Raw genomic sequence first — 27,516 nt, 5'->3', positions numbered from 1 at the left:
AAGGTGGTGCAGAGGGAGAGAGGGGATCACAGGAGTGGGGAATGTCAAGAGGCATAAGGGGCGCAGGGCACACGTGAGTGAGAGCAGGGTGTGCTTGTGTGTGTGTGTGTGTGTGTATGGCGGGCAGGGGGGCACACTGGCTCTGGAGCACAGGGCTGCAGTGTAGGGTGGGTGGCACGAGGGGATGGGGCAGAGGGGTGCAGGGAGGGGAGGGGTGGGGGCACAGGAGACCCCTGGGGTGCAGGGGACATCAGGGCCCTGGGTTGGGTGGCAGGGGAGGTGGGCACCTGGGTGCACTGGAGGCGGCGGAGGGTGGATGTGGGGGGGCTCTGCCTGGGCGCAGGGGAGTAGGGCTGCGGAACCGGGGGCGATGGTGTAGCCGGGGCGCAGTGCTGGGCAGGGGAAGCTGGGCACCGGGGCAGGAGGGAGGCGGCCCCGGCGCCGCGGGCAGGGCCCCGCCGGGGGAGGCGGAGCAGGCGCACGGAGCAATCGGAGCGGGGCGCAGAAGATGCACCAGGCGGGGAGGCGGCTCCGCTCTCGGGCCGGGGCGCGCTGGGTCTGACCCCGCCATGGTGCCCGCGATCCCGGCTGCCGCAGCCCCCAGCAACAGCCATGCTCGGCGAGGGGGCGCTGCCCGGCCCGCCCGCCGCGGGGGACCCGCACCGGGAGGAGGTGAGCGCTGGGCCCGATCCTGGACCCCCCACGCGCAAGGGGTGGGGTGCTCTCCCCTCAGGGGCTAGTTGCGGGGGGGGGAAGCGCTGCTGGGAACTCCCCCCCCACCCAGGACAGACAGGCAGGGCGTGGGGGGGTGTTTGAGTGTGAGTGGGGGGGTAGGCAGCGTTGGGGGGGTGGGAGGTGGGGGCAGGGGGTAGGCGGGGCTGGGGTACGGGGAGACAGGCGGGGTTGGGGTGTATGGGGCTGTGGACGTGGGGGTCACGGCGATTCCCCCGCTCCGTTCCCCCGGCATTTCGGTAACTCGTTACCATGTGGAGGGACGATGCACCGGAATCACCGGGGCTGGATCGGGCCTGGGGGACCCCGTTGGCCCGGGGTGTGGGGGTTGCTGTCGGGCCCGTCGCGGGGAGGCGGGTCGGGTGCCGGGCTCTGCATTGCAGCAGAGCGGCTGGGGCTGGTGGCGGCGTCTCTTGCTGGGGCTGGGTGTGGGGGGAGGGGGAGGGACCGTGAGGGGCTCGATCGGGACAAAGGCAGAGATGGGGGGAGGGCTTGCTGGGGCTGGCATCCCCCCGGGCCAAGCGTGAGGTGGGGAGCCCTTGTTTTCTCCGCCCCCGCCAGTCCTGCAGGGAACACCGGGTGTGTGTGTGGGGGGTAATCGCAGAGGCAGGAGGAGACGTGCGGGGCAGTTTCGATCCCTGCGTCTCCCCCCATCACATCCCTGGGCCCACCCCTCCATTCCCAGCTCTGGGAGGTTGGGGTCCAGTGGCAGGGAATGGGGGCTGGGGTGTTGGCAACCCCGACTCCTGGGTTCAGTTCTCAATTCCAGGAGAGGCCTGGGGTCTAAAGCAGGGGGCAGTGGGAACCAGGACTCCTGGGTTCTGTCCTTGGGCCTGGGAGGCAAGTGGGGGCCAGGCAGTTAGAGGTGAGCAGAGGTCCAGGACTCCTGGGCTCTAGGCCCAGTTCAGGGTGGGATCTAATGGGCCAAAGCAGTGGGGGTGGAAGCCAGGACCCAGGGGTTCTATACCCAGCTCTGGGAGCGGGAGGGACATAGGGGGTAAAGTCGGGTGGTTAATTTAGCCCGGAGCCTGCCCATCCCCCAGTGAGCTCATTGGTGCTGATGCATCTGCATCCCTCGCCCTGCCCTGCCCCCGGGAGTCCATTTGTAGTTGGCGTTGTGCCTGGTGCCCACGAGATGCTGATGAGGTGGAAGGCGGGTGGGGGTGGATTAGATGCTCGCTGTGGGCACAGCTGGGCCTTGTGCCAGAGGGGCCATCCCCTTTCCAGCCAGGAGCCTGCTCACGGGCATTCTGACTGGCTAGTGCTGCCTGGCCTGGGCCAGCCCTTTCGATAGTTGGAGGTTGGAGAGCGGGGTAGGGGACAGGTGGCCTTTCCTCTCCAGGGGGCAGCAGCTCTGGGCGGCTCGGGGGGGACGGGACGGGCGGGCGGGCGTGGGGGGAAAGGAAACGGGACCTTCCCCTGTTGTGGGGCATGGACGCTGATCCAGCCTCAGGGCGAGGGAACAGGGAAAGGGACCCAGGGCCTTTCCCCACTAACTGTGTTTCTCTCTCCCTGGAGCAGCAGCGCCCCCTCAAGCAGTCCCTGAGCAGCTCCCTGTGCCGGGAGTCACACTGGCGGTGCCTCCTGCTCACCTTGCTGATGTATGGTTGTTTTGGTGCCGTGGCCTGGTGCCACCTGTCCAGCGTCACCCGCCTGGCCTTTGATGGAGCAGCCCGGGGAACCTCCACCGTCTATCACGCCAGCCCCTGCTCCGATGGCTATCTCTACATCCCGCTGGCCTTCCTGGCCATGCTCTATCTGCTTTACCTGGTAGAATGCTGGCACTGCTTTGCTCAGGCCCGGCGCCAGCCCCGGGCCAGCACGGCCAGCGTGCACCAGCTGGTGCAGCGCATGCAGCAGGCAGCGCCTTGCGTGTGGTGGAAGGCGGCGAGCTACCACTACGTCCGCCGGACGCGCCAGGTGACCCGCTATCGCAATGGCGATGCCTACACCACCACCCAGGTGTACCACGAGCGGGTCAACACCCACGTGGCTGAGAGCCACTTTGACTACGCGGCCCACGGCGTGCGCGACGTCTCCAAGGAGTTGCTGGGCCTGGCTGAGCATCCGGCCACGCGCCTGCGCTTCACCAAGTGCTTCAGCTTCGCCAGCGCTCGGGCCGAGGCTGCCTACCTGGCACAGCGGGCACGCTTCTTCGGACAGAACGAGGGGCTGGACGACTACCTGGAGGCACGAGAGGGCATGCGGCTGCAGGATGTCAACTTCCAGGAGCAGCTGATGGTCTTCCCTGAGCCAGGGCGCCCTCCCTGGTTCGCCCGGCGCTGGGCCTTCTGGGCAGCCTCGCTGGCGCTTCTGTCCTGGCCGCTGCGGGTGCTGGCCGGGTACCGCACGGCCAACGTGCACTACCATGTGGAGAAGCTCTTCGGTACCGAGGACGGGCCCGGCTCCCTGGAGCCCCCTGGCTACGGCCGCCCCATCCCACGCGTGGCCACGGTGGACATGACGGAGCTGGAGTGGCACATCTGCTCCAACCGCCAGCTGGTGCCCAGCTACTCAGAGGCGGTGCTGATGGATGCGGTCATGGCAGGCGGGGCTTACCTACGGGGCTGGCAGCGCTGCCGTCGCACGCTGAGCAGCAACTCACTCCCCTCTTGCGGCACCCGGGCCCTCTACGCCCGCCTGCCCTTCAGCCGCAGCCGCTTCTCGCTGGGCCGCGGCATCTTCCGCAGCCTGAGCGGGGGCGGGGCAGAGAGGCAGCCCCTGGGGAATCCACCCTGCTACCACGACGCCCTCTACTTTCCCGTGATCATCATGCGCAGTGGGGAGACGTGCCCCCCACAGGGCACCCCGGGCACAGCGGCTGGGACGCCTCTATGAACTCAGTGCACGGCCAGGAGCGTGGATGGGTGCCTGGAGACAGGAGGAGAGCAATGCAGCTACCCCTGGGGAACAACTGAACCCCCTCCCCTGCCCCGGGGACCCCAGTGCTCGTGGCACACAGGCCCTGGCTGAGGTAGAAGTAGGGGAGCTACTTCGCAGCAAAACCAGTGTGTGCATTCAGCTCTCCAGGTGTAGATCCAGTCACCCACTGAGGGCTACGGGGTCAGGGCTGGATTCTGATCTCAGCTCCTGTGCGTAGAATTGGATTCCAGAGGTTAGACTGAATCCAGGGCTGGGACAGGGACATTGACAGGCCTGTGCAAAGGGGGAGCCTAGGGCAGAGGGCAGCCTTCCCCAGATGTGCCAGATATGCAGGAGGGGATGAAGCTTCCTTTGGAGGTGACTGGGGCTGCCCTAAATCCCTGATAGTTGGAGGACTTTGATACTGTGGGTTCGGTGCCTCACCCCTCTCTCCCCGAGGCTGTGACCCCCATGGCAGAGTGAGGCTGGGGGATAGTTTAATTTCCTCTCAAACCTTCCCTGCAGGGTATCTATTCTGCCCTGGCACCCCTCTCTCCCTGAGGCTGTGCCAAGGGGCTGGTGGTTAAATGGTGCATGCCCAGGGAGGCCTGGCTGGAGTGAGCGTGACAGTGAATAAAGGGACACAAACCCACAGCAGAGTCTGGGTATGTGGCTGTGCAGGGGGGGGGATGAGCCAGGCTGTGTGCGCGTGTGCAAGGGGGTGGGGAGTCCCCTGCTGGAGGAGCTAAGCCCAGACTAGGATACGGCTCTGGTCCTGGCCTGAACTGTGCTGTGCCCGCATGCAGGTAGCCCCCTGCTGCGTCTCAGCACCAGGTGAGGGAGTCCTGTGTGAACAGCCCCCATGCCCCACCCAGAGGCAACTGGCACTCAGCACTGCCCAGGACCTGCAGAGACTCTATTGCAGACCCTCCTGGGGCAGGGCCCTTTAAGAGTGAGTGGCCGCTCCAAGGCCTGGGGGTAGCACGAGCCACTCTGGCAGGAGCAGATGGGCTCAATTGCTCAAGTGCCTTGCCTATGGGTGCTGGAGCCATGAGCTGATCCGCTCTGGGGAATGGAGCGAGCAGTACAGGGCAGCCCGGGAAATGGAGCCAACTGATATAGCAGCCCTGCTGATGCCCCTGACTGCCAGCCTGCAGCCACTGCTATCCCAGCCCTGAGCTCGGCCCCCTGGACTCAGACTTTGGGGCCAGCACTGACTGCAAGGGGCACGTGCCCCCTACTGAGCCCCTGTCCTGCTCCCTCCAGCACAGCACCACCTACCACTGCCCTGGAGCACGGGGGTCAGCCCTCCAGGCCTGCGCAGTAAGAGTGACAGACACAGCTGCTGATGGAAGCATTAGGGTTTATTGAGGGACTGACAGATGCAGGTGCATCTTGAGCTTCCGCACTGGCTCCATGGGGCCCAGGGCCTGCTTTCCTGGAATGCAGGTCAAACGGTGCAGGGGTGGTGTGGAACAGGCAGGTTAGAGCCCTTAGTCAAGCCCTCACTGAGCCCTATCAAGGCCCAGGGCTTCCCCATCCCTGTCTAGACACTGCATGGCCCCAAGCAGTCCAGACCATTGTCCTGCTGGCTTCAGCCTCTCTGGGAACATGAACAGAGCCAGCTCAGCCCCTGCAGAAGGATGGAGCACTAAAGAGAGGAAATCACTCACTCACTCATGCCAGGGGCAGAGCCAGGAATTGAACCCAGGATGCCTGATGCCCAGCCCACATTCTAACCCATTAGACCCCACTCCCCTCTGGGGCAAAACCCCAAGAGTCCGTGCTCAGCCCCCGGAGGGGAAACACAGCACCGTGTTCTCGAATGGAGGGGGTGCTTTATACCCCGAAAATCTGCTGGAGATTCATCCTGAAGTCTGATTCGGGGGGAGCCCTGAAGAGCCCCCCGCCCTGCTCTCCCTGCTGCTGCACCTCTTACTCCCAAGGTGGCTTGTTCAGCTGCCTAGCCCCAGTGCTGGGGATGCCGGCGAGGGGCGGGTTAGTGCCCACGGGCAGGGCTGTGTGTGTGTCCTGGGGAGAACTGGGCTGAGACCCTGCAAACATGCCTTACACAAGGTGGATCCAGACCAGAACTGGCACCCCTGGGAGGGGAAAGGCCCCCTGTCTCACTCCCAGACCCGCTGCCCCAGGGCTGGATTGGAGCCAGCCCCCCTAGCGTGCAAAGGGTCCACGTTAAATCTGCTTAACTGCCCTGATGCCCGTCCTGGAGTTGGTGCGCTGAGGCTGCAGCTCTAGCTGTTTCTTGCATAAAGGGTGGGGAGGGGGGGCAGATTTACCTGGTGCATGTGTTGGGACGTGGGATGGGGGCGGGTCAGAAGGTATCTCAGCCCCCTGAGCTGTCCATCTTATCCCCAGCTGCCCATGACCCGTTGGTCTTTGCTGCAAACCTGGCACCCCTAATGCCCTGGCTCCTGGCCCTGCCACCCAAGGGGCATTATTCCTGCCCTGGCAGCTCTAGGAGCACTGTCTTGCTGCTGCCCCAGACACCCCCCATTCTGGGAGCCCCTGGAGCCAGAGAAGGGCAGGGCTGGGGGCTGTGCAGCCCATCAGTGCATGCTGGGATAGGACGGCAGGGCCTATGGGCACCACCGCGATGTATACCATGCAGCTCAGCACTGCTGTCTGTACCCCACCCATCTCTCACCTGCTCAGGGACAACTCCTCCTGTGGCTGCCAGCTGGATCCCCCTCTGAATCACAGTCTTCCACGTCATCCCTGGGGGAATCCATGACTCCTGCCTGCCCCAGCCAGTTCCTGGTGTCTGATGTCTGCCATCGGATCCTTCGGCCTGCTGGTGGGGGGGCGCACTGAGGCTGGGGGCTGAACTGGCCTCCACAGGGAGGGGGCATCACTCGGGCCCATGCTGGCCTGGCACTCAGCCAGGGGAGGCAGGGTGGCCATGCTAGGCTTGGATGGTGAATACTTCTAGAACCTAGGAGGGAAAATCCTAAGTGAGCCAGAGAAATTAAAGCCGCATTAACAGCAGAGGCCATAATAGAACCCAGGCATCCGGAGCCTCAGCACAGCCCCTGACCTTCCAGACACCCAGGAGCTCCTGTACCACCCTCAGAGCCAGGCAGCCTTTATTCCTGTAAATGAAAGGGTCTCACCGCCCCCCCACTTTCCCCGGTATTGAACTCAAGTCAGCTCACTCCAAAACCTCGGCTGTGTTTGGGCGGAACCAGGAAACCGCAAAGAGGAACATCATAAGTGGGATTCGATTGGTCTTTCAGCCCCCCGGGCTGCTTCCTGCAGCCTAGCGCCCCCCACCAAGCCCCTGCCCTGCAGCCCAGTGCCCCCTACTGAGACCCCTGTGTGTCTCACGGACATCTCCCATCCCCTCCATGCTGAAGGCTGGGGCAGGATCCCATGTCAGACCCCAGGGTGGGCTTGTCCCCTCACCTGTTCTTGGTTGAGGCTGCCCAGTCCTGCTGGTGGTGGTTGCTGAACCAGTTTCTCACATGGATGGGGGTGAGGCCTGGGGCAGGTGGCACTTGCAGGACAGGCTGGAGTCCTTCTGCGTCAGCTCCTGGGGACAGAGATGGGGATGGGTGCCAATGCAGGAACAAGGTGGTGGGGAGTCCCCTGTGCCCCACCTCAAGGAACACCCCTCCCCCCCCAAGCAATACATGGTCCCCTACAGAGTATTCCCCATCCTAGGTGGGATCATCTCCTACAGTCTATTCTCTCTTGGGGGGGGGGTGAGGTGGGGGACAGGATCATCCCCTCCTGTGATGGACAAAGCACATGTAAGTGCCCTTAGCACTAGAAGGGCACTTATAGTTTTACTATTAATCAGGCAAGCTTCCTTTGAACCGGGCAAGGATAGTCGAGACTCATTTGTCATTAACTTGATTCATATTGCACTTTTCCTCTATCCGTTGCAAATAACTCTAAGGCGGCGTGGACGAGCCCTCCCCATCCCCCCAAGGGAGGAACAGACTGTACAGGGGATGATCCCACAGGATAAACATGCCCATTTTACAGATGGGGATCGATGTACAGAGGTGTTACGTGATCTGCCCAAGGTCACATAGTGAGTCAATGGCAGAGTTGAGACTAGCACCCAGGTTTCCTGACTGATGCCCTGTGTACTTAGAAGCAAACGTCATTGGGAACATGAGTGAAAATATGAATTAGGACTGACTGCGCCTAATAAAGCCAACTAAGCCGTGGGTAAACGGCAACAACAATGGGGCTCTCGCGCCCCCTCTCTGGCTAGTCCTCAGAGGTTTGAGTCAGCTATGGTGCTTGCACTTACTGTATTTAGACTGAGCAGCAGAGGCCCATACTTCTCGAGCCAGTTTACTTGCTGCGCGGCTGTCCCCAGCCAGGGGCATCATGTCACATGTGCTTCGAACAGCAGGGTAATGAATATGTCGTGCAAGACCAACACGGACTCCCAGACAATAATTCCTAATATGGGCCAGATGCTCACGTACAACCGAAAGGAACAGCCCCCCAGTCAGTGGGGGGTACACAAAGGTAGCTTGAAGCACTCCTGGGGCTGCTTTGCCTACACCTTTGGATCCAGGTGATAGGAGCCTGTCCTCCCCTTTGGGTCAAACATGGCAGAACTCCCCTAACACCTGCCATTTTTGTATGATTTTGACCCAACATGACAAAAGTTTCACACCCACTATGCAAGTGTGCTAGGCCACGACACGTGGCCTTGGCTAGCGCCGTGTTTCAGCCTTGGATCCAGATGCCGAATGCTAGCCTAAGCCTAAGCCATAAATCTCTTCCTCGGCCCGCAACAGCTCTGCTTATGAAGTCACATTTCATACCACTGTCATGTGTTGCTTGACAGGGTTTGGCTGTATTTGTGGCTCCCCGTCTTCCACCCTTCTCCCCTGTGTTTCTCCCAGGGGGCTCCCTTCCCTCCAAGTACTTAGTAAAATGCTGGGTTTCCAGGCTCTCCCAAGCTCTTCTCATCCCAGTGCATTAGTACAAAGGAAAACCCAACTTAATGGCACATGCACACGAATGAGGTCCCCAGCACCACCTTCTAAGTAGGGCTCTCGTTCCCGTTGTAAGGCCCCATCCCTTCTGGGGGCGTCTCACTCACTTGTAAGGACTGGGGTTGAGTACTCCACACCACTAGGATACCCACAGCATGCCAGTCGTAGCGCCACTCTCAGGCAGTCTTATTAGACTGGGTCCTAATGATCACTGAGCCACGTGGCTGAGTGAAAGGGTATTTTACGAGGGCCGGCAGGAAAGGGCAGAGGTTGCACCCCCCCGCAGCACAGAGGCTTAACCAGTTACATTTCAAGTGAGCAATAATGGGTTTTCCTTGGGCCAGTCCAATGGAGAGTCAGGGCTCTTCAGGGCTGGGGCCTGGGGTGCCCTCTCCAGTCCTGTCTCTATTCAAGGAAAGAGGAGCTTGCAAGTTTCCAGGCCAGCCAGATCACCTAGTGTCTCTCATTGGGCCCCTCTGCACTGGCTCCCTGTCCAGCTGCTGCCGCCCCATAAGCTGCTCACAGAGCTGCACCCAGCTGCTGTAAGGCTGGCAGTCACAGCCTGTTTGATGTGTGGGTCTGTGGACAGATCCTGGAGATTCCACTCTGCATCCAGGTTCTCTACAGCTCCTAGCTTGTCATGCGGCCCCTGGTCCTGCCTCCCAGATCCTGTTCACTTGCTGGTTCAGGTCATTTCCCCTTACCTGTCCAGGAGGCAGGACTGATGGGAGTTATGTTCCCCTACTCACCAGCTCCATCACATGTTCTTTCAGGGTGAGCGCCTTCGATATTTATCTTCCACAAGCAAAGGAAAGTTTTCTCACAAATGAGTGATGCTGTCTCTGCCCATCAGTGAGGAAATAGTCATAACAAATCAGCTGGCATGTGTTACACTTTTATATTGCTATGCTGGAGGCTGGGTGAAACCTTGTTGAAGCTGGTGGGTGTGACAGCTGCCTTTCATTCAGGATAAACGTAAAAAGCAGTTAAGCTCCTTTTGGCAGAAGACAGCTGAAACAACAGGAGCCACTCCCCAAAACACCGGTAACACGCCAGGCCAGTCAGGAGCTGAGCTACGAGGGCCGAGAGGTTTCACAGGGGGGCTGAATGCAAAGGTAGGCAGCTGGATAATGTTTTGGTGAGCTGCATGTGTGAGAACAGGCACAGTGGCAACACCACAGAAGCACACAGAGAAGGCAGCAGAAAGCCAAGGACGGCCAGAGACGTACTTGGCACATGACCCTGAAAGAAAGCGGAGAGGGGGCTTTTTGGGCAGACTGCCGGCTGGAAAAAGAGGCTTGCCAGACTGAGCAAGGAAACGGTTTCCTAGTTGATTCCTACTGTGGTCAGAGAACCAGCACTTCATGTGCATTCTTTGTACATAAACAGGATTGCCCCACAGAAATACCTTATCCATCATCTATTTCTCCTCTTCACAGAAACAACCCACAAGACCCTGCATGTTGGCTAACCACTTGGGTCGAAAGGGCTAACGCTTTACTAAACTCCCACTGCTGAGAACTGACATGGTTCTTAAGAACATAAGAATGGCCATCCTGGTCAGAGCAATGGTCGATCTAACCCAGAAACTATGGAAAACGAAGTCCTTGGATTTGAGATGCTCTTGTCTCATTTCTGCCAAACAAGCAGCAAAGATCAGAGTGCTGTCTGTAATTTACAGGAGTGTAAACTGGGCCCCCAGATTCCTTCCCCTGCTTCTACCCTCAAAACTTGGCTTAATGTGGTGGTATCTGGATAGGGCCAAGCTGTAGGGCAACAGAGTATGACTAATTGCCAAAGCAGAGGGCAAATACATTTGTGGCATTTAGGTATTGGCAGTTCGGGTAGTTTACTCTGTGGAAACAGAAAGCTGTTCTCAGGAAGGCAGAATGCCTGGGTGAAGTAGTAAAGAATCAGGAGGCCCAGATCCTCAAAGGTGTTGAGTCACCTAACTCTCCTTTTCTTTTAATCAGAATTGGGTGCCTAAATACCTTTGAGGATATTAGCCAAAGTTCCTTAGTATTATCTGAGAATCCGACTCATTTTCCTGACTTTGAGCAGTTAACTTCTACATGCTTTAGTCATCTCAGTTCAAACAGGGCCTCACTGAAAAACAGATGCAGTGAACAATTTCCCTGGGTAAATACATGTCAAATTACAGCACCATTAGAAAGTGGGGAGTCAGAAAGGGAACCAGTTCTGATGGGCCCTTGGGACACGCCAGTCAATCACTGAAGTTTTCCTGTATTTTTTTTCCCCCTTGTCTCTTCTTCGCGTTTCCAAATCCATGTGGAAATCAAGGATTATTTCCTGTGAATCGATTCTGATTCGGACAGACGATACGAGGGTAAATCTTTTAGTGGTTTCACATGTCACCTTTTTGCTGTGTGGGGTCATTTGATTTTTGATAGCTGATTGGGCAAGTGTCTTTTATACAGATGCTATGTGTTTCTATGAATGAGCTGTTTTAAAATTAGTTATTTTGACCTTAACATTTCAGGGAGCAATTTCTTCCCATCAGATTGCTGGGAAGTAGACCAGTTCCAACTGGTACAATAAGAAATTGTACCAAGACATCCCATCACTAGGGATATGTCATCCTTCCAAGCTAGTTTTTGGAGTCACAGAACTATGTAGTGTTCACAAATCCCATTTCCTTGTAACAGAACCATAGAAATTAGAAATGAAATAGACCTACTGCATGTAGTCTACTTCCTTGGCAATGCAGGATTGAACCTCAAACACTCAGGCTTACTTCCATGTTCAATTCAATTTTTTAAAAAAACTCTCTCCTAGCGACCGTGATGCCTGCACTAGCATGGCACCACTATGCCACACCAGGGAGAGAGCCCTTGTCTAATAAACAAGGGTAGCACAAGTGTTCTGTGTGATTATGGCAAAGATAATATTTTTGCTCTGGAATTTCTTTTCCATTGCTTCTCAGCTCCCTCTTTCACAACATTCAAGTCAATAGAACTTTCAGGACCAATGCTCAGGTGGTTCAAAATTAGTTAAAAGCAGTTCCAGCCTCCTTAAATATCGCCAAATAACAAAAAGTATTCTGAGAGGCTGCAGAACCTGTTGGTGCCGGATGTTCTAGAACGGGACGGGCCTCCCCACAAAAGATCAAGAGAGATCTCTATACATTCACTCCTCCACAGCCCAGTCTCCTCTTGGCCTCCCGCCCCCCCCAAAGCCTCTCTCCCTGCACCCACAGGAATGTGGTGGTGTTATTTTAAGAGCTGAGTGGAAGTCAGAATTTCTAACATGTCAACATTTGCTTTTGTCTCAAATTGGGACAAAAAGTTGAAATTTTTAATGTTTTTGAGGAACCAAAATTCTGAAAATTTTCAATTCAGAAATGTCTAGTGTTTCATTACTACTTTTTTGATAGAAAAGAAAGTCTGACATTCCCAAAATTGAAATATTTAATTTTGGTTTATTGAACTGACCCAGAATGCTTAGTTTTGAATCAGTTCAATATTAAATTGCATTTTTCCATGTCACATTACCTTATGGGAGTTGTAGTTCAGAAGTCTGTTGCCCCCATTCTTCCCTATGGGCTAGGCTCTCTGCCAAGATGGCATCTCCCATAATGCACCCAGAATCATACGACTCCCATGATGCACCACACAGCTCAATCAGTAGAAAGTCCACATTGCATTATGGGAGATGTAGGTCCCCAGGTATACTGGCCCACAGGAGAGAATTGGGGCACAAACAACTCCTATAAGGCAATGCCTTGATAAGGAAATATAGATTAATATTGTGTTGAACTCATTTAAAATGAAACCTTTTCAGGTCAGTTCAAAAACTGAAGTATTCTGATTCATTTTGAACTGACCCAAAATGAACATTTCATTTTGATTTTCCAAATGGAAAGTACAGTTGCTGGAAAATTGAAATTTTCAATGGGAAACATTTTTCCATTTTCCACAAAATCAGAATTTTCCTGTAGAACATTTTGATTTTCCAGAAATTGTATTTTTCCATCACAAAATAATTCCAACAGAAACTTCCCCAATCAGCTCTACTGTTCTGCAATGCAGCCATGTTTGTTAAAGCTGTGTGTAGAAGAGAGAGGATGGCCAGTGGCTGTGCAGAGATGCGCTGGACCAGCTCTGGTTATTTGGACTCAGAGCCTGTAAAGTGCCATCTCTTTCTTTCAGATAATCCAGCTGTGAAAATTAAATGACCAATCAGGAACTCTGGAAAAAAGTTACTAGAATCACACATGACCAAAACAGTGTTATCATCTGTTCCTACATTGCACGTTAGCGCTGTACTGGAGAGGATAAAAACACAACTATCCCACCAGCCATGGCACACGGGAGACCCGCCTAAGCATGTCTCTCTCCCCCCCTCACTGTTACAACAGACCCCAGAATATTCATGTGAAAATGAGGGTTCCTCCTGTTGCCTGTAGTCAACCAGGTCAGCTCCAAGATCTACTGATGCAGCTGACTTATTTTGTAAAAACGGATACATTTCCAAACATATTAAAAAGGCTAACAAATGCAGGTTGCAGAGTCAAATAAGTCCCAAACTTGGAAAATTAAGGTTCCAAAGCCCCATTGGATTTGTAGAGTTTTTGTATAAGAACATACGAATGGCCCTACTGGGTCAGACCCAAGGTCCATCTAGTCCAGTATCCAGTCTTCTGACAGTGGCCAGTGCCAGGTGCCCCAGAGGGAATGAACAGAACAGGTAATCATCAAGTGATCCATCCCCTGTTGCTCACTCCCAGCTTCTGGCAAACAGAGGCTAAAGACATCATTTTCAAAAGAATCCACCATTTCAGCCACCATAAATAGTGCAAAGGTAATTGTTAAAGCATCTAACTTCCTTTATAACCTCCCCCAGAATCCAACCCCTACCCCAGCGAATTCACCCCTTTCCTCAGAAAAATTTCTTCTGCTGAGATTGCTAGAGTACCTGGAAACAGTCCTGGGAAGAACGGAGGAAAGAAACAGCATTTGGATGTTCCTTTTTGGCACAATAGCCCTGATTCAACAAAAGTCTTAAGCACACGCTTATATCTCTCAGAAACTATACGAATCCAAAAAGGGTTTGAAGATGTTTTTTCTTGAAGTCAACATATGCACCCCCTTGCTCAAATGCTTTGCTGAAGCAGGGACTTGTGGCAGGAGGCTTGATTGTGGGTGTTAAGGTTCTAAAATAATATCTCCTCTTAACTGTCACCAAAACTAAATTTGCTGTCAAATGAAAGCATTGGTTCTTCCCAGTACCGTGTTCTACTGCCTCTCTGGAATTACAGAGTGACTGTCAGCAATGAAAAAAACACAAAATTCCAAAGAGATGGGCGGGAAAAGCCTTTTAAATAACAAAGCACCATTTTACAAGATGGTAAGTGTAGAACTTTCCTATAAGAGTTTGTGTCTGAAAGAGCCCTACACATTCCCAGTTTTCCTTGTAGCCTCCATTGAAATCCAAGGGTCAGCCTTCCATTTGAGAGCTTCCTATGAAACACATCAGCAGTGATATCTTTGCCTTCAATCAGTGATGGCTGCAATATTCTTGAGCCAGCTCACGTACCATGGGGATTGGAAACCAAGGCCAGGAAAGATTGGGATCTCCTGCAAAGCAGTGTAGTCAAGCATCAGCAACAAGCTACTTGGTGCTTTTACATATTAAACGGCTTCCCTCTAGATCACGGTATCAGACCTTTAGGGGCTGATTTTCGTAAGTGCACATCCAATCAGACAGCATGTTTGAGCTTCCTATTACCAGCTTGCATGTGCAAACACCTTCTGTGTGCAAATTAGACATGCAGTTCTGAAAGCCGGGGCTGCTGAAGCTTTTGATTATATGATGAGTTGACAAAAGTAGGTCAGGTGGATAGATATACCGAGGAAACAATGCGTCCTTCCTTCATTATATCCCTAGATCCATCCCTCCGCTTCTTACATGCTTTGCAAGGTGCTACATGAAAGGCCCGAATCAGTGCCCTGGAAGCCAATAGAAGGCATTTTCCATGCAGCAAATTGACTAACTCTTGCCTTAAAAATCACTAATACTTTCTGCAGCTTCTGTTACCCTTAGTGTAAATCTGATCATGACTGAAACAGCGACACACAGGAGACTCTGGCTGAAGCGGAAGCAACTCCTACCCATTATTCCTTCTCAGCAGTATTTAGGTATTTACTGTGAGTTCATCTCCCCTTGGTCACTACCCCTCTCCCTCCCGCCCCGTGGTGGAACCTGGGTGTGTTTTGAAAGTTTCCTCCTCCGAACAAATCCTATTGTCCTTGTGTCCCCACTTTTAAAGCCCACCTGTATGTAACATTCCAAATCTGCCCCTACAAGCCCTTGCCCAGAGGCACCTTGTTTTTGTTGCTAACAAGTGAGAAGTCTCTGTCTGACAGACAGCTGCCAGTTTTGCACCCACGCTGACTAGACGATTCTGGCTGTTCAAATGCTGGACCCAAAGCAGCATGGTATTCGAGAGGTGGCTATCCAAGGAAGCCATGGTTTAGGGTTAGGCATTCCAGACTGGGAGTGCATTGGAAAGGCAATATAGGCCAGAGATCTAGGGGTGGTTCTCCAGGTGCAGGAGATTGGAGAGCCTCTATGCAGCTCAGGGAAGGCAAGAGGGGAGCTGGCATCAGAACCCAACTCCTGAAGAGTCCCATGGTGCAATGGGCCCCAGAGAAGACCTGCTTTGGGTGTCAGTTTGACAAGTAGCTGCTGATGTTGCCATGTGGATATCAGGTGGTGAAAGGCGAATTGCTACAGCAAGGAAAGTCGCAGGTTTTGTCAGTGGGTGTCAAGGAGGCTGTTGCTTCCCTCTTCCGCCAAGCCAAGGTGAAAGCTCCATTTGGCTCCTCAGGTGCAGTGTCAAACCCAGCTATACCTGTTCTACTCCTGGCCAGAGGATGTTGTGAAGGCCAAGACTATAACAGGGTTCAAAAAAGAACTAGATAAGTTCCTGGAGGATAGGTCCATCGATGGCTATGAGCCAGGACAGACAGGGATGGTGTCCCTAAACTCTGTTTGCCAGAAGCTGGGAATGGGAGACAGGGGATGGATCATTTGATGATCACCTGTTCTGTTCATCCCCTCTGGGGCGCCTGGTATTGGCCAGTCGAAGACTGTATATGGACTAGATGGACCTTTGGTCTGACCCAGTGTGGCCATTCTGATATAGCCAAGCATGCCAGGCACTTGTTCTCCGCTACCGCTAATTAATACTTGGCATGTGCATAGAACGGCTTATGAAAAGATCTAAGTGCTTAACCAAGGTAGGTAGAGCCCTTCCCCCCATTTTATGGAAGGGGGCACAGCAAGGATAAGTGATTTGCTCAGTGTCACGAGGCGAGCCAAAAGGTATAGTTGGGAATAGAACCCAGGCCTCCTGTTGGCCACACCCAGTGCACCAACCACTACCCCTCACTGCCTCAGTGGGTGCTGAACTGTGACATGAGTGTAACAGGAGGCTAGTCATTCTCAATGCCACTTACGTATCACCTGGAAGAAAGTACCGTTTGACTGCCTTTCCCCAGGCAGAGCCTAAGCCTTGTGTTTTAGTGCTGGGTTTGTAATCAAGGCATCTCACGGTTTCTCCTTTTTCCATTTGCTTATGTAAACCCTGAAATGTCCACTCTTGTGTACACGGTTCTTGACTGCATTTGTGAGACTCAGGGAGAAAAGCATGAATGAGCAGTCTCATCCTAACACTGGGCTGCATCCAGTGAGACACATTGAGCCCTGGGAAACTACTACCAAGGCTGGCGGTAGCAAAACAGAACCCACACCTAACCGGGAACGTCTGGGAGTGGGTTGCTACATCCAATACCTATTTGTGTATATACCTCGTGAGTCTTGTGGGATATGAGGGGGCTTTTCCAAGAGCCCTGCTTTTGAAGCCAGTTCCTGATGCAGAACATTTTAACAGTTAGAGTTGGAGCCCAGAGGCTGAGTAGCTGACGGGTGTCATTTCCTGGAGCCTAACTCCGGCAGCAGGAAGGGTTTTCAGCTGGAACTCGAGCCCAGGTACATCAGCTCCATGGCTAACATAAGGGGGAACATTCAGCTTGCTCTGCACAGGGTGGAGACACTGAGGACACCGGGTCCCTTAGGAAGGCACCACTCAGGAAACCGCTCATTTTTTGCAGGGAATCCCACGCAGCAGATCAGATGGGATGAGCTCAGCTATTCGTCTCCATCTGGCACTTTTTAGAACATCTAATTTCCTACTGTAATAAAAGCAGCAAATGCGTGAGCCACACTGCAGAGCTCCCTGGTCTGAGCAGCACCTTGTACAGCAAACTAATGCCAGGAGGACTCTGCAGAAAAACCAGGGCTCCACCAGCATTCCCAGCCAGCCTGCTACAGGAGTGTTAAGAAGCTGTTTGTAGGGAGCACCTGCTCTCCCAATTAGGCAGGGGCTTGTAGGCCAGGGGCTTCCCTTCAAGAATTCTGAGAAGCCCTGCTCAGCTCAGAGGGCCAAGCAGGAGTGTGACGGACTAAAGAGGGTTAGACCACAGGGACGCTGCTGCACGCCGCACACAGGGAGGAAGATAACCAAGGGCTCACAAGTGGTCATGCAGTGGGGAAGGCCCAGTCCTTGGAATGTCGCAGGAGCCAGCGAAGCCATTGGGGAGAGCACCCATTAAAACTGTAAAGAATAAAAATACCCAGCCAGGTTACCAGGCAGTGATGTGTTGCCATACTCACTGGAAAGCTGTCATGACGGGAAGAGCAGGTCTGTGAGATACATACTTGTCCTGTGTGGAGTGTGCCGGCTATTCCCACAGCTACTCCATGGAACTGCATAGGAAGGAGTTTCTTATTCACTGTGCTTGATGGAAGTGAAGAGAAAACCAGCTAGAGGCCAAAAATCAGAAGGGAGCCATAAGAATGTGTCTCAGACCCTTTAGTCTTCAGCGAAACTCTTACAGAATTATTTACACCAACCACCCATGTGCAAGGGAGTCAAAGCGGATCTAACATGCAGACAAGCCAGCAGCAGGTAAGAATGTGTAATTTAGAAGCAGCCCCCACCATCTTACAGCTTCCTGGTGTGCGTCTCAGATGAGCTTTAATTCCCTTACACCTGGGCAGAATAGCGAAGTGTCAGGATCACACATCCAGTCCATTTTGGAGCTATGTTTCAATTCCAGCGTAGCCTACAACGTGGTTATTTGCAATGCGGCTTCTGTTAAGACTTTTATCCTGTAGGACATGGAGGTGTTTGGCTTTAATGGTTTATTGTGCCAGGGTATCTAATGCAGGCTGATTTAAATGAATGGCTTGTACCTTCCGTCTCCCCAGACTGTCCCCTATTCCAGATTCTTTTCTCTCCCGCAGCCGTAACGCCTTGCGGCTTGGATTTCAGGGACCTAACGGCTTGGAGAATGATGGCAGCAAAGGGTTTTATTGTTGAGAACTGAAGTTTGGAAAAGACAGGGCAGGCGACACCACTTCCCCACACACCATGCCCAGATGCAGCCGTGTGAGAGGAGATGACAATGAGTGCAAAGCATGTGGAAAATGGGACTGCATGCTTCCATGGTGTGACACATGGCCAGAAAGGGGTTAAGCATCCTGCAGGATAAATTACCCAAATTCAATCTTTAGGGACATATTGGTAGATGATGTTTGTGTTTTTATGCATGTACATACATATTGTTAGAGGTTAACAACGTAATCAAACCATTCTGGTCTATACTCTGTTCATCTCTCTTTGAAATGTATAGCAAATCACCTGTGAATGGTGGAAAACAGGCAACTGCCTTATGCTAATCCCTGTAGCTAATTACTGGTGATGCTTAGGAAATAGGTCTACCTCAAAGTCTCCATGATTGCCTATTGTTCACCTAAGGACTCTGAGCTGTCAAAAGAAGGCCCGGAACTGTATAAAGATGTCTTGGGTCCTGAAACTTTCTATCTCAGATCTGCTTGATGCTTCATGCAGGGGTAGCTTAAGTCATAAGACTGAGATCTCCAGTCCCATCTGGATCACCCTGAATATGAACACTGGACTATAACCTATGGCCTAATTCTGAAAGAACGCGTTGCAACTACAAAGCTCACCATCTCTACTATGAATCTGATCTGAGAACTATACTCATGTCTGTATGTATATTGATCTTTTAACCAATACTTTCTCTCTTTTCTTTTTTAATAAATTTTAGTTTACTTAATATGGATTGGCTGTAAGCATGTATTTGGGTAAGATCTGAAATATTCACTAACCTGAGAAGTAATATGTCCGATCCTTTGGGATTGGTAGAACTTTCTTATATGGTGAATAAGATTTTCAGTACTCCTCATCATATTTGACTTGGGTGTCTGGGTGGAGGCCTGAGGCTGGGTTGCTTTAAGGGAACTGTATTGTTGGCTTCTGGGTACCCAGTAAGATATTATAGAAGCCGTTTTGTGCTGGTTTGGTAAATCTAAGTATTGGAATATCCACCAGCTTTGGGGATTGTTTGCCCCATTCTTTGCCATTGACCCTAGCTGAGTAACTTCAGTGAGGCTCCCTGGGACCCCGGTCACACACGGTATCAGAGAAGAGAAGGTGAAAGGTCAGGGACTCTAGTTAGAATCCAGACAGGAAGCAAGTGCATAACAGCTGGAGTGTGGAAGAGTTTGGGGCTACCAGCACTCTTTAGCCTTCCCCAGTGAGAGCACTAGAAAGTCACCCAATTGCCACGCACTTCAGTGGCTATCTGCAGCCTCATGAGATAAGTGCTACAAACTCATTTCTACATCACCTCCACCCAGGGGACAGTCAGAAGCGGTCTTCAGTGACTCAAGAAAGAGAAATCACCCACCACATAATTTTAGCATGTCCTCTGTTGAAGGCACTTTTAAAGTATTTTACGAATTGCTCCAGTTAGTGGCTCTCTTTCGGAACATTTTTAGATTTAAAAGTAGAAGAGACCTGACACCTGTATTTACCTCTGTCAAGAAAATGCAGCTAGTCTATTCAAAAAAAGAAAAAAGCCAAGTAACAAGCTTATTCTCCAGCAAAGTTCACTGTCGATTTCTCTTACTGAATTTCACCAGTTTTAAAAAAAGAATATTATCTTTATGAATTTCATTTTGTGACTTGGAGAAATATAAATGGAACTGGTTCTCATTCTAGTAGAATTGGAATAAATATGCCTATTTTTGTTTTTTGAAAATTAAATTAAATTAAATTATGATTCACTCTAGGAAGCAAAAATAATGTGAAAGTCAGGCCTCTGTGGGGGTGTGTCAGGCATTTGTTGCCCCCTGCTGGAGCCCTGACACCTTGGCCAACCCCACCCAAAGGTGTCCTTTTGGGGAAAAAGAGCAGTGAGTTTAGACCTCCAAGAGCTGCCTAGAGAGGCCAGCCAGGATCAGCTGTGGGCAGAACTCTGGGAGAATTGGTCTTCCAGCAGCTAGAAGAGCGGGGAGCAGACAGAAGCCAATCAGGGCCTACGAGGCAAGGTAAAAAGGGCTGGTGCGGCTTCCTTCAAGTCACTTGGACTAAGTGAGCTGTTCTGGGTGAAGCAGGAATGGGAAGGCAACCAAAAAGCCCAGCCTGGTCGGGGCCTAGCTCTGAGTGCACCTTTCTGAGTCAGCGAAAGGCTGTCTGTTTACATTGTGGAATGCAAAGCCCAGGTGGCCTCGAGCTGAATACCAATCTGAGTGCTGTAACGTGATAAAGAGCTTGCTTGTGAGATGCTCGGCTGGTGCAGGTGAAGCCGGGGCCTCACCCCTTCTCCTCTGCAGGTTGCTCCTCAGAGCTCAGATCTGAAGTCACAAGAGAAGGGAACAAAATCCTTTTCCCCCAAAATATTTTTCCTTTATTTTGCATAACATTTGTGTTTCCAGCTATAAATAGAAAAGCTTAGAAAGATGGTACAAAATTGTGCAGAGTGGACCAGAGCGGTACAGAACTTCTCACGTTACATCATTTCACATCCTCCTCTTTGTCCTCCTTAGCTGACGTAGGCCCTTGTGCTTGGCACTGCAGCTGAGCTGGTCCCGCATCAATCGGTGGCATTCTCATTGTCAGAATCTAAAAAACAAAACCGCCACAGCAGATTACAGACCCATCATGTACTATAGGAACTAAATCTTCATTAGAAGGTGCCTGTCTGCTGTGGGCATTTTAGGTGTCTTATGGAAGCAGAAGTCAATCACCCAAGAGAAGAATGACAACGTCCATTGCAGCATGCTGAAAGCTCTCTCAAATGCCAGGATATTTTAAAGCTCCTGTATAGAGGGCCATTCAAGCACATCTAAGCCATTCAATTGGGACCCAAGGTTCAGGGTGCAACCTTTCCCCTAACTTCTATATCACAATGGCCAGGAGTGTTCCAGTCCCTCAGGAGGTGGTGATGGGGGAAACCAGAGAATGTGTCCAGAACTGGTGTCAGTGGATGGAAGGAGAACACTGGATGGAGATTTCTTATTGTACGAGGGAAGTGAGTGGGAATCTGGAACGTGCTAAAATGGTTGTTTGTTTTGAATCCTGAGTTATCACCACAGAGATCTCGGTCAGCTCAAAGCAGCAGGAACAGTGTCGCATGTTACTGCAGCATGATTCGGAAATGGCGCTTTTGCATTGGTGGGGCTACCCATGAACAAGGGGCTTCCTTGTTCCATGCCAGGTTTGGCAGCATTGTTTGAATTGGCCCTAAAGAAAAAAGGCCAAGTCCATGGCCCTAAGAAGACCTGGACTGCAGAGAAGGGGATAAACCAGGCTGGGAGAACACAGGGTCTGAACATCATCCTACAGGCCCTCCTACCTTCACCAGTGCAAGAGGGTGGGTAGGACACAATCAGTTCGGTAGGGCCCTGGCACCAAGTTCACGGAGCTTTAAAATGTCATGTTCAAAACAAACTCAAAGCATGCACCTACAGGCGAGCACAGAGCAACACACAAGCAGAGACACCTTTCTCCACTCCCTCATTGTGGTTCCACATATTCTGCGTTAGCTAGAGTCACAGATCAACCCTTTTTGGTAGCCTGCAGCGAAGTGCACTGAAGTCCTCCCGTCTATATCACAGAGACATGCACCGGGGTTATCAGAGCTGCAAGCACGTTTGGTTTATACAAGGCACAAAGTCTGCGGGGCTCTTTCAGTATAAAATAAGACTGATTGCTCTCTCTAAGACTGTAGGCTCTTCAGAGCAAAGGAAAGACAAAAGGATAAGGGGGAAGGGCGTACTGTACAAGCAGAATGATTCTGTTGATGTATGGTATGGGTCTCGGTTCCCATGGTGTTTTATATTAAATCCACTCTCTCCTTTCTCCCACCCATCACTTTAGCTGCTCTGACCTGCCTGGACATGTGTCACTAACCCACTTTGAAAAGTAGTAAAAGCTGCCTTGACTGAGACTGACGGTCATTCTTCCATCTGCTTCTGACCAAAGTCAAATTCTGCCTGGACTTGGATTCACCGCAATACCTGAACAACTTCCCATTAACAGTAATTAATGCCACTTTTCATCCACAGAGCTCAAAGTGCTTTAACAAAAGGTGGGTGAGCATTATGTCCATTTCACAGACAGGGAAACTGAGGCACTGGGAGGTTATGGGACTGGCTCAAAATCACATAATGAATCAGTTGCAAAGTCAAAAACAGAATCCAGACTTCTGCTCAAACCACTAGCTGAAGCCTATCCCACATCTCTAAGGACACTTCTAAATTTGAAAGCCATTTCAAAGCCTACAGGACAGAGACTGAGACCTCAACATCTGACTACATCCTTATTAACTGCATAAAGGAGTACAGGTAATCCAGTAACCCAAACCTTGTGCCGGGTGGGAAAAGGAAAAAAAAAATATTTTATTTCCCACAATATCCAGTTGCCGCTGACAGTCTGGATGGAGAAGGAAGTAAACACTGAAAAGGGATCTTAGACGGGTTCTTGAAGAAGCTATCAGCCCTGCAAAATAGAAGTCGAAATCCTGATAAATGATTTTTCACAATATGTTTGTCCTGCTCAATATACATTGCTCTTCACCAGCATGTGCACTTCCTGTTTGGTTAGCCCACTGCAGAGTGGCCTTTTCCCCATTTCCTACACATCTCTTTGGCTGGCAGGCTGGGTTAGACCAGCATTCTGTTACAGCAGAGGGCCCCAAATTGTGGGGCATGCTACCCAAAGGGGGTGTGGAGGAATGTTTGGGGGGGGGAGGGCGGTGGCACGTGGCCTGGCGCGTGGCCCGGACCAGCCCCCATGTTGATGCTGGAGGGGAGGGGAAGGGAGTGCCACTCATCTCTGCTCCTGGCCTCGACTGCTGGCCCCGTGCCTGAGGCCCAGGTTGCCAGCTTTAGCTCACAGCCAGGGCTCCATTCTCAGCCCTGTCCCTGCCCCCAGCTGCGGCCCCAGCATTGGCCCCCTTACTCCGGTCCACGTCCTCCCACCCCTCCCGAGCCACGGCCCCCACTCCGGGCCCTGGGGGGGATGGGGCAGACAGCAGTAAGGGTGGTGTGACCCTGAAAAGTTTGGGGAACACTGTGTTACAGTCTCTAACTGACGACACGGAGATTTATCAATGTGTTGCAATTGGGTACATTAAAAATCCAGAGTCTGATTTTCCACTGCCATGCAGAGTGTATGGTGAATGAGCAAGAGAGAACAGGTCCACTGGGTTTACATGCATGGCAAAGCTTTAGTGAGAATTGCATTTTACCTTATCTGCCCCAGATCATTCTTTAGCAGAAAACACTATGCAAGTAACTCAGTAAATATAAAAAGAAAAGGAGGACTTGTGGCACCTTAGAGACTAACCAATTTATTTCAGCATAAGCTTTCGTGAGCTACAGCATCCGGTGAAGTGAGCTGTAGCTCACGAAAGCTTATGCTCAAATAAATTGGTTAGTCTCTAAGGTGCCACAAGTCCTCCTTTTCTTTTTGCGAATACAGACTAACACAGCTGCTACTCTGAACCCTTCAGTAATACAGACTGTTTCCCCATTTTTGTACTTGGACAAAGACTTGAATGGTATTTTCTACTAAAGAATGATTTGCAGCACATATATTTATTGAGCCTTTAAGGCTGAAATGTCTCCCAAGCTGAGCCCCACTACAGGGCGTTCTGAGAAAGTAGGGCAGAACCACCAAAGCCCAGTACTGTGCTGCTAAAGGCACACTCCCTTGTGTTGTAAGTTTCTTCATGTCTATCAACAATCTCAGGGAAAGATGTGGATACAGGATCTATTGTGGCAACTCAGTACTGCAGGTCTGATCCAGGGGCTGGAGGTAGACCTAATGCTGCACAGCGGATTGCAGTGCATAATTCTTCTCAAAGGATGGAGGATCTACCCTGGAGATTTCTTATCCCCAAGAGATCAGCGGGGCCCTCTCTAACGTGGGACTATTCTAGCATGTTGAATATACACTGGTGAATCCGTCTGCCAGCAAAGTAAACGAATCCAAGCTCCTCTCACCCCTCCACAAGCGTTGAAATCACCAAGAAGAATTCACAGGGGCTTCACGGTTACAACCGAACACTGCTGGAAGCTTCCCTGACATGCCCAGTGTTAGGGTATTTATCAAGAAAAGCCTGAAGACTGACTATGCTTTGCACATAGAAGATCCAAATGCTTCAAATGCTCAGGCCTCCAGATTCCAAGTCTGGAAGTCATTCTAGGAGAAAAATTCTACATTCAAGACAGGATCTAAAAGAGGATCGTCACTGCAACCCCGCTACATTACAACTGGCACTCTGAAAAAAGAAAGAGGGACCAGGAAGTTCAAAAAATGAGGCCAAGTTGTTATCCAGCCAGGTTTCTAATGCTGTACATGCTAGATCAGACAGACTATCCAAAATCAAATCCCAGATCCATTATTTACAATGGATTTATTTGCCAACAGCACCTTGAATAGTTTTATAGCACATCCAAATCCCTTTTAGCACCAAGTTCTTTGATTACTGACACCAACCTGTTTGGGTTTATCAGGGCTAGCACGTCTTTCTCCTAACTTCAGTGAGGAGAGAATGAACAAGGATCAGGGTCTAGAACTTGATCTCCTGGAACAGAAGAGGAGTTATTTATCGGCCTCTGCACATGAAGCTGTTGACACAACAAAGCCGATCAAAAAGTAGCCAATGAGATAATTGCTCACACCAGGCCTCATCTACACAGCCTCAAAAATTTCACATCTAAGCTCATCAGGAGTCAGACTCAAGAATCTAGGCTAGGAAGTCATTTTAGCTGCCTCAGACCCATTCAGGAGCAACACCACAGAAGGCCCAGAATAGCCATGGCCCTTGTAGCTCTCTAGAGAGCTGTACCACCCTGGCTTCATAATTGCAGGCCAGAGTCCAGGTTAAAAAAAAAAAAGGTATAAAAAAATCTAAGATTAGAAATAAAAGACTCAATAAATAATATAGAACATACTAGAACCAAACGCTCCCAGCACCATCTGGTCAGCCTTGTTTGTCCCTTTGTCAGCTCCCCAATCACACAACAAGATATGCATCCCCTATTGACAATGAAAACATTTGTGTGTACACACAACTGCCTCCTATGCAGAGAGACTTACTACACAATTCATCACACACAAACTACTCCAACACCCAGCATCTTCTACCAATGGTGCTGTAAGTCTAGGGTTTAAAAGGGAAGAAGGATTCAGGAAACCTTACAAGTTATTATTTAGGTCTCAGCCATGAACTATTTAGTTTGTGACCCCTACCTCATGGCCAATCATTTCAATAAGAAATACCCAACTGACCTCAGCGGGAGGGCAATGATTCAGGAACTCTGCAGGTTTTTGCCATATATATTAGTTTACAAATGGCACCTGAACCCTGCTGGACTAGACCTGGAACCTCTGCTTATTTTGAGAAAGAAAAATCACATTGGACTCAAAGCTTTGAAAAACTGGGAAATCCGATTAGAACTTTTCATGGGTGACTTGCAAAGATGCTGGAAGGATGGTCACTATTCTATTCAAACACCACCTATGTACAAACACTATTCGGGGGTTTCAGTCCTAGTCTGTGGGGTTGGTTTTGTAGGTTCAATACATCCCATTGTTTTCTCCAGTGAGAATACTGCACAGGAGAATCTTTACCTTGCCGAGATAGGGGAAATTTAAGTCTCCAGCAATTCAACAAATCTGACCCCATGGGTTTCACGCTTGGCACCCAGAAAATGAGGAACACAGCTACCACCTATGAAGTTTGGTTTAAGTGACCTGCCCAGCATCACATAGGATCTTAGTGGCAGAGGCAGAATCCAGTTATCCAAAAGACCATCCGTGCTCTTCCTGCAATCCCCTGCCTCGTTCACTACACTACTAACAACCTCTAACCTCACTCCTTTTCCTGTTTTCTCTTTCATTGTCCGCAGTACTCAGCTGTGGCCTGGGCTTAGTGGTTCCTCCCCCTTCGTTGAGGGGTAGACCTTCAGTCTTGGGCAGGTCTAGGCCCGCCTGTCCCAGTCCTGCCAATAGTACACAACTAGCTTTTGCTACCAATGAAGCAGGGATCCTAGAGACGACAGCCTGATTCACTACACAAACCTGGCTCATTCTTAGAGCAGGTCCATCAAGTGCCCTAAATGAGACAGGTGTCTTGTGGACCAAAATAGGATGTGACCCTGTAATGAAAGCCTGTCATAATGAAAACACACAAGGGAACTGAGTTAAAGTTGCACAGCCAACTTAATTATGGCATTTGCTAATTGCTGAGTGCTTGACTTTGCTGCTTTTAAATTTTTAAACATGTTATCTCCTAAGCTTCTAGAAGCTTAAACACTGAAAAAAACCTTCTATCACAGGGATCCATGCTGGCCCTTCACATGGGACCTCAGCAGGGTTGAGCTCTTTAGTTCCATGGCACATTCTCTACCATAGGAACTAACAGAGTAACTGGTCGCAGTAGAAGGCTATTATCTTCTATGTTGTCCTGGCATGACAGGGGGATAAGGGAGACACTATGCCAGTGAGGTTCAAGGATACTTGCTAGACAGCAGAGGAATGGTGAGCATAGGGATAATGGGTTCCCTCCCAGGGTCTGTAAGGGAGTGGTCTCTTAGTGGGCAAAGATACTTCTGCTTCTAACCCCACCTTTCCAGTTCATGACCCAGTCACCTGCCCTACTCGTATCTCCTCCAGCTGCTGCCCCAGGTCTCCCAATGATTCCTGCTTCCCTCACTTGTATACTCCCCCCTCCCCCAATATCTTCTGTCCTCTCTGCTCCTGCCCTGCACTCCCAGCTCCTATTCCTTCTCCCTTGCTTCTCACCCCTTTGCATTTGGGTCATTCGGCTTCCTCCTCCTCCTTGCTGCCTGGGCACTGGCAGCAGGAGCACGGAGAGCATGGAAGAATGTCTCCCTGCTCTTAGTCATGGTGCCTGGCACCCCCATTGCAGGAAAAGCCTGCTCAGCCCCTGCAGCCCTGGATGGAGCATGCTCAGTCACTCTGTGAGGATGACAGATGCAGAGTCTGGTCTTGAAGGAGGAGCTGTGCAAGGATGGAGCATGCTCAATGCAGATGCAATCTTCCAAGAATTTAGTTGCCAAACAAAGCTCTATGGTGCATGTGCAAGCAGATTTTTCAGACGTTTATAATTTGGCCAGATTTAGGAATATTTTCATGGGAATGACAAACGGCACATTCCTGACACCAAGGGCAAGCACCCTGCAAAATGTAGGGTCTCTGCTCAAAATGATAGAGACACTAGAGTTTCTCAACAGAAGTGTTGAAAGATTCCCCACCTCACCACCCTCCTCCTCTGGAATGGCTGAGCTGCTTTATCCGAAACTTTTTAAAAAAGTTCAATTGTAGGCACACATCCAGTATGGAAAATTTCAGCCTGATCAGTTTAAGTTTGGCAAAATTATAAGCAACTGAAACCAGGGGTTTATAATGGAAAATGTCAGATAACCTTAACTATAGGCGGCACAGGTGATGACACTCATACTCAGTTACCTTTTCAAAGACCTAATATAAACATATGCAGCTAGCTAGAAACAT

At 51.1% G+C, this 27,516-nt stretch overlaps 2 protein-coding genes across 9 annotated transcripts in view; one reads left to right on the top strand and one right to left on the bottom strand.

The window, feature by feature from the left end:
* The first annotated feature begins 377 nt into the window (after positions 1 to 377).
* TMEM151A (transmembrane protein 151A) lies at positions 378 to 4,246 on the top strand. Its single transcript, XM_073351613.1, has 2 exons — positions 378 to 672; positions 2,254 to 4,246. Exons 1-2 carry the CDS (start codon positions 613 to 615, stop codon positions 3,568 to 3,570), a joined length of 1,377 nt encoding a protein of 458 aa, XP_073207714.1. The 5' UTR covers positions 378 to 612; the 3' UTR covers positions 3,571 to 4,246.
* A 16,105-nt stretch (positions 4,247 to 20,351) lies between these two features.
* WNK2 (WNK lysine deficient protein kinase 2) overlaps positions 20,352 to 27,516 on the bottom strand; it is a 172,678-nt gene continuing 165,513 nt past the window's right edge. For 2 of the 8 annotated variants that reach the window (XM_073351599.2, XM_073351585.2), the window contains one exon: positions 20,479 to 20,592. In XM_073351599.2, coding sequence (XP_073207700.1) covers positions 20,564 to 20,592 — 29 coding nt within the window. In that variant the 3' untranslated portion in view covers positions 20,479 to 20,563. The other 6 variants (XM_073351588.2, XM_073351597.2, XR_012159824.2 and 3 more) reach the window with 5 other exon arrangements.

The sequence above is a fragment of the Lepidochelys kempii genome, chromosome 7 (genome assembly GCF_965140285.1).
Source record: "Lepidochelys kempii isolate rLepKem1 chromosome 7, rLepKem1.hap1, whole genome shotgun sequence".
In the NCBI taxonomy this organism is placed as follows: Eukaryota; Metazoa; Chordata; order Testudines; family Cheloniidae; genus Lepidochelys; species Lepidochelys kempii.
Note: the sequence above shows the minus strand (reverse complement) of the source record. Positions and strands in the feature narration are given on the sequence as shown.

Excerpts from the sequence above, each read along its gene's own strand:
- TMEM151A (XM_073351613.1), top strand. The coding sequence starts at position 613 with ATGCTCGGCGAGGGGGCGCTGCCCGGCCCGCCCGCCGCGGGGGACCCG. Across the intron at positions 673-2,253 it reads GGGACCCGCACCGGGAGGAG|CAGCGCCCCCTCAAGCAGTC; the intron begins GTGAGCGCTGGG and ends TCCCTGGAGCAG.